Below are 4,550 nucleotides of genomic sequence, written 5' to 3'. Positions count from 1 at the left end.
ATACCTGCTGACAGCCTTGGTCTGTCTCTCAGACTCACCCTAGACCCCTGTAGACTCACCAAAGACCTGGTTACCAATTGCTGCAGCCATTTGTTTTACTTTGCAATACTAGGAGACTACTTACTTCCTAGCCTTTTATGTTCACAGGTAACTGATACTTTTGCTCTTCCTAGGTCCTGGCTGATGTGTTCAACACCCCAGTGTACACTATTGATACCGCTAACTCTGCTTGTCTTGGGTGTGCTTACAGAGCAATTCATGGTAAGCTTGCATTGAAAAGCAGTCTGAGCGCCCAGTGTGTTAAATTTCCATATAACCAATTTCCATGATTTAAGTTAAAGATCAGGCCCAGTTACAGTGGGTGCATTTACATGTGAAATTAGTGCGATTTAATAAATGCCAGCACAGTTTGTGCTGGAGTTTATTGCTCCTGGGTGCAGTGTTTACGTGTGCACCTGGGACCGTAGCACATTGAGCTGGGTTGGAGCAGCCCCAGCTATCAGGGAGCCCAGAGGCTCAGCGTGCTGCAGAGGGGCTGGCTGGGGCATGAAGGTACTACAGTGCAGGGCCAGCTGGCAGGCAGCCCTGCATTGTAGCACCCTCATGCCCCAGCCAGCCCCAGTTACCATCTACACATGCATTATGGCAGAGTAAATAACTCTGGTGTAGAATAGTGCTTGTCTTGAGCAGCACTGCAGAGCTAGTTTACTGTGGCCTATTACCAAGGCATGTGTAGACAGTGATGCTTTACTGTGGAGCTAATTAGGCAACTCTGCAGTAAGGGTCTTATGTAGATGCCTTACTGTGGGAGAGTAATTGCAGCTTAACTAATTTTTACTGTAGAATCCAGGGTTGGGATCCCTGGGGCAGAGAGTCTGCTTGAAGGAGGATTGAAGATGCAGCAGCACAAACTGCCTGCAACCACCTCTCAGCCAAGGGTGGTGCCTGGTAGTGCCTGAGACCAGCTGAGGAGGGCATGGAGCCTTGGGGTGCTGATCTTCTAACTGCAGAGACTCTTTTACTAATTAAAGCTCCCCTCCCCTTCCTGAATCTCCAAGGCCTAGCAATAATTCTGGCGAAACGGGAAGCATTAAAATCAACCTGCATCAATCTTGCAACTTTTTAATGACAAAACAACTGCCAGAATGTACAAGCTGCCCTGAGCTCCACATTCAAGCTGTGTGCACTTCATGGTGTAAAATCATAAATCTCTGGATGTTCTTAAGTGTGTTCAGCCATTTCATTTACTGCAATACATCACTAGTTATAATGCAACAGCCAGATTCCCAGAAGGAAAGGTGTTAATTAATTTATGTGTATTGATGCAAACACTTGTATGTTAATGATAGCTTCTTAGAGGTTTAATAGAGTTGAATCCCAGGAAGCTCTTTCTCCTTCAGGTATTTTAAAATGGTTTAATAGATCATGACATGGGTTCTTGAATATTTTACTACTGAACGAGTTAACAAATATGAGCCAGATCCTGAAGCCCTTATTTGGGCAAATTCCCCTGGGCCCCACATGGGCAGTTTTGTCTGTTTAAAGATTTCTTAAATAAATGAATAGGCCTTCTGCTGGTTCGGAGAGGGTGTGATGTTGAGACAGAAGTCTGGCAGAGACAGCAGAGGTGACCACAAAAACATCCGAGTTTTAATTTTAGAAGCAAATTCTGCCTAGGATACATGGTGCAGCCTCCATTGTCTGTACTCTTGTATCTGGAGACAGAGCAGAAACTCCATGCAGCAGAGAACCTGAGTCAGTGATTTTAACATACAAAATGTTCATTTTATTTCTTTAAAAAAGAAAAAGCTGCAGTGGGTAGCGGAAACAACGGCATCAGATTATCAGCAGGAGCAAAGCATGCTGAGAACACTTCTGCATTTATAGGAATCACATCTCCCAATCTAACTCCAGTCTTGTTCTGAATTTGTCCTCCACTTCAAAGTCAACCCGAACCATTCCAATACCTGCTGTGCTGCAGGCAGCTTCTTTGCCAAGGACTGCAGCTTGATGTGTACAGCCTCCATGAAGATATGTGCAATTCATTTCATACAGCTAGTAGATGGGAATTCCCTGTCACTGTTGTAGTTGTGTTTGAAATCTTTGCTCAAGTCCTCTCCTGACCAAGTCCCTGAGGTATGCTGAGTGTGGTTTTAAATGGCACTTTTGATTGATGCAGCTCAGCTGCCTTGGCCGGGTAGAGGGATTGTGTTCAAGTGAAGACTTGCTAATATAAATGAAATATTGATGTCCATTATAATTTATATCTGCATATACAGGAATCCACAGTTGGTCCAGGGCTTTTGGCAGGAGTAACAAAGAGCACCTGAAATGCTGTACTTTACTCTGTAAGGCAAAATGCTTCAGTAATTGGATTCCCTCTGATTATACAGCTGCCACATATGTCCTTATATTTTAATCATTAGTTGCAGCATGGTTTCTTGATATTTTTTCATGCTGCGCCTCTGTGTTTTTTAGGGTGTTTGTCCTTGAATCTCTTCCTCCTCTATTTCCACTGCCTTTTGCTGTATTATTGGTGTCCAAAATGATTTCTGATATTGTTGAACCTGCATCTCTGCTGCTGGTCTATTCTCTTGAGTATAAATTGAATGATGGACAAAAACTCAATCTTGGGAGTCCCCACTTCCTGACTAGTGCATTGGCATGTAAGTTCTTTGCCATTTATCCTTCACTTTTGAATAGTGACCTGACCAGGGAGAATCAATATAATGTATTAATTTGCCTCTGAGTCAAGGCGCATCCCTCATCTTGTTTTTGTGTATTGATCAGAATTGCGATTCTCATTGCAGGGCTGGTGGCAGAGACAAGCATGTCCTTGGCTGATGTTGTGAAATTAGCACCAGCGCCTAGATTAGTTGTTACACCAGCTGCTGGGGCTGATGAGGTGAGTGAGCTTTGCAGTGTTGCCATTTTTCATTTTATTTCCTGCATACTTCAAAGTGTAGTGGTTGATATTAATATTTTTCAGTGAAATGGATGAATTTAGATGTGTTAATCTACTATGTATCCTTGTTATAAGGATTGATTTGGGAGATCCTTGCTATAATGACCCTATAATGCTTAAGTGATCACTACTTCCAAATCTGTAAGAGTGAATTGCCCTAATCCGATCTGGCAGAGAGCAAAATCTTCCTTCAAGGAGAGAAAAGGTTATAGTTCAGGTTTAATGCCAAGGCTGGTCAGTCAGGTCCTAACTGTTAATTGACTAAATAGTCTTAATTTGCCTGCAGGCAGTTGACACTGAGGCAGGTGTGAATGGACTTGTTTTCTCCCGTTGGAAAACATCAGAAAAGATCTCTTCCAGCCTGGTCCTTAACATTGATCCTCAATTACTGATGAGAGGAACACACATCTTCTCTGATAGCTTTCAGTCTGAGCAGCCAAATGATTACTAACTACGAAGAACGCTTCCTCTAACAAGTTTTCGCTACAGACATCTTTTAATGTTCCCTGTAAAAATTAAGCTAGTGTTAAGCAGGTAACAGGATTTCATAGTTCATATAAACTGTGGCAAAGCTCGTCTTTGGGACTTCTAATGTCCCATTAAAGGCAGTTTTTCCCAGCTGAAGTTCCAAAAAGCCTTAACTTTATTAGAGTTTCCTATGCATAATTTAACACTATATAATAAATGAACAGTATGCAGCAAGAAACCTAGCTAATACTATTTTTAGTTGTAGCTGTCCTGAATCTAAATATCTTCAACATCCACTCATTTCAATTGCCAGCAAACATCTAGACAGCCATGAATCTTGCATTAAAAACCAGATGCATGGTAACTGCAGACATTCAGGCTTTAGAGCTTTTATTTAAATTCTTGGGAACTACCAATCCACCAAATTTCCACCTAAATGGGTAGAGGAATATCAGGCAGGACCAGACATAATGATGGAGAAGTGATCATGCTGCATCTATACTTACTAGTAATTTTAATTCTTAAACAGTGTGAGATTATGACAATCTAATACACACCCCTTTCAGAAATATTAGGACAGTCAGGAACTTAAAACTGCATGATCTAATTTTGCTTACTCGATTGCTTATTATCTTTCCCCAATTTTTAAAAAGATAAATTAATATTGGAGAGCCCTGCTCTGGCTTTTGTCCCTAGAGATACGACTTTGAGGAACACTTGTAAGAGCATAGGGCTGTCCCCCATGCAAAAGGTAGCTCTTATTACTTGTGTGGATTGGGGCAGGGTCATGAGTTCAGGCACACCTCCTATTTAGTGCCCCCCTTTGCTGTGAAGTTTGAAGTTTTGAGAATGCAGTTACCTCTTACAGCAGTGCAAAAGGAGGAACATAGTCACAGCCTGGCTGGAAATACCAATGGCAAATTCTTCTGCCCCTTTTCCATTTACTTGCATCCATATAGAGTGGCTGGGAAGCTAATAAGAGTTAATTATCTCTGTCTCAATGCTCTTCTTCTGCTTTTTTCCACTCGGTTAGACTTGGCTCCCCTCACTTATTTTTTATTGGATATGAAACGACATGGAGGCTGTGAATTATTGCTTCAATTGATACTGAGTGCAT

General features: G+C 41.9%; 1 protein-coding gene across 4 annotated transcripts in view; it reads left to right on the top strand.

The window, feature by feature from the left end:
• XYLB (xylulokinase) overlaps positions 1–4,550 on the top strand; it is a 204,372-nt gene that overhangs the window by 181,466 nt on the left and 18,356 nt on the right. For all 4 annotated transcript variants that reach the window (XM_019508110.1, XM_019508103.1, XM_019508104.1 and 1 more), the window contains 2 exons: positions 174–261; positions 2,811–2,905. In XM_019508110.1, coding sequence (XP_019363655.1) covers positions 174–261; positions 2,811–2,905 — 183 coding nt within the window. The remainder of the gene's footprint in view (positions 1–173; positions 262–2,810; positions 2,906–4,550) is intronic.

This window comes from Gavialis gangeticus, unplaced genomic scaffold (assembly GCF_001723915.1).
Source record: "Gavialis gangeticus isolate Ggan-Ray unplaced genomic scaffold, GavGan_comp1, whole genome shotgun sequence".
NCBI classification, from domain to species: domain Eukaryota; kingdom Metazoa; phylum Chordata; order Crocodylia; family Gavialidae; genus Gavialis; species Gavialis gangeticus.
The sequence above is the reverse complement of the archived record's forward strand: the minus strand, read 5'-3'. Positions and strand labels throughout refer to the sequence as shown.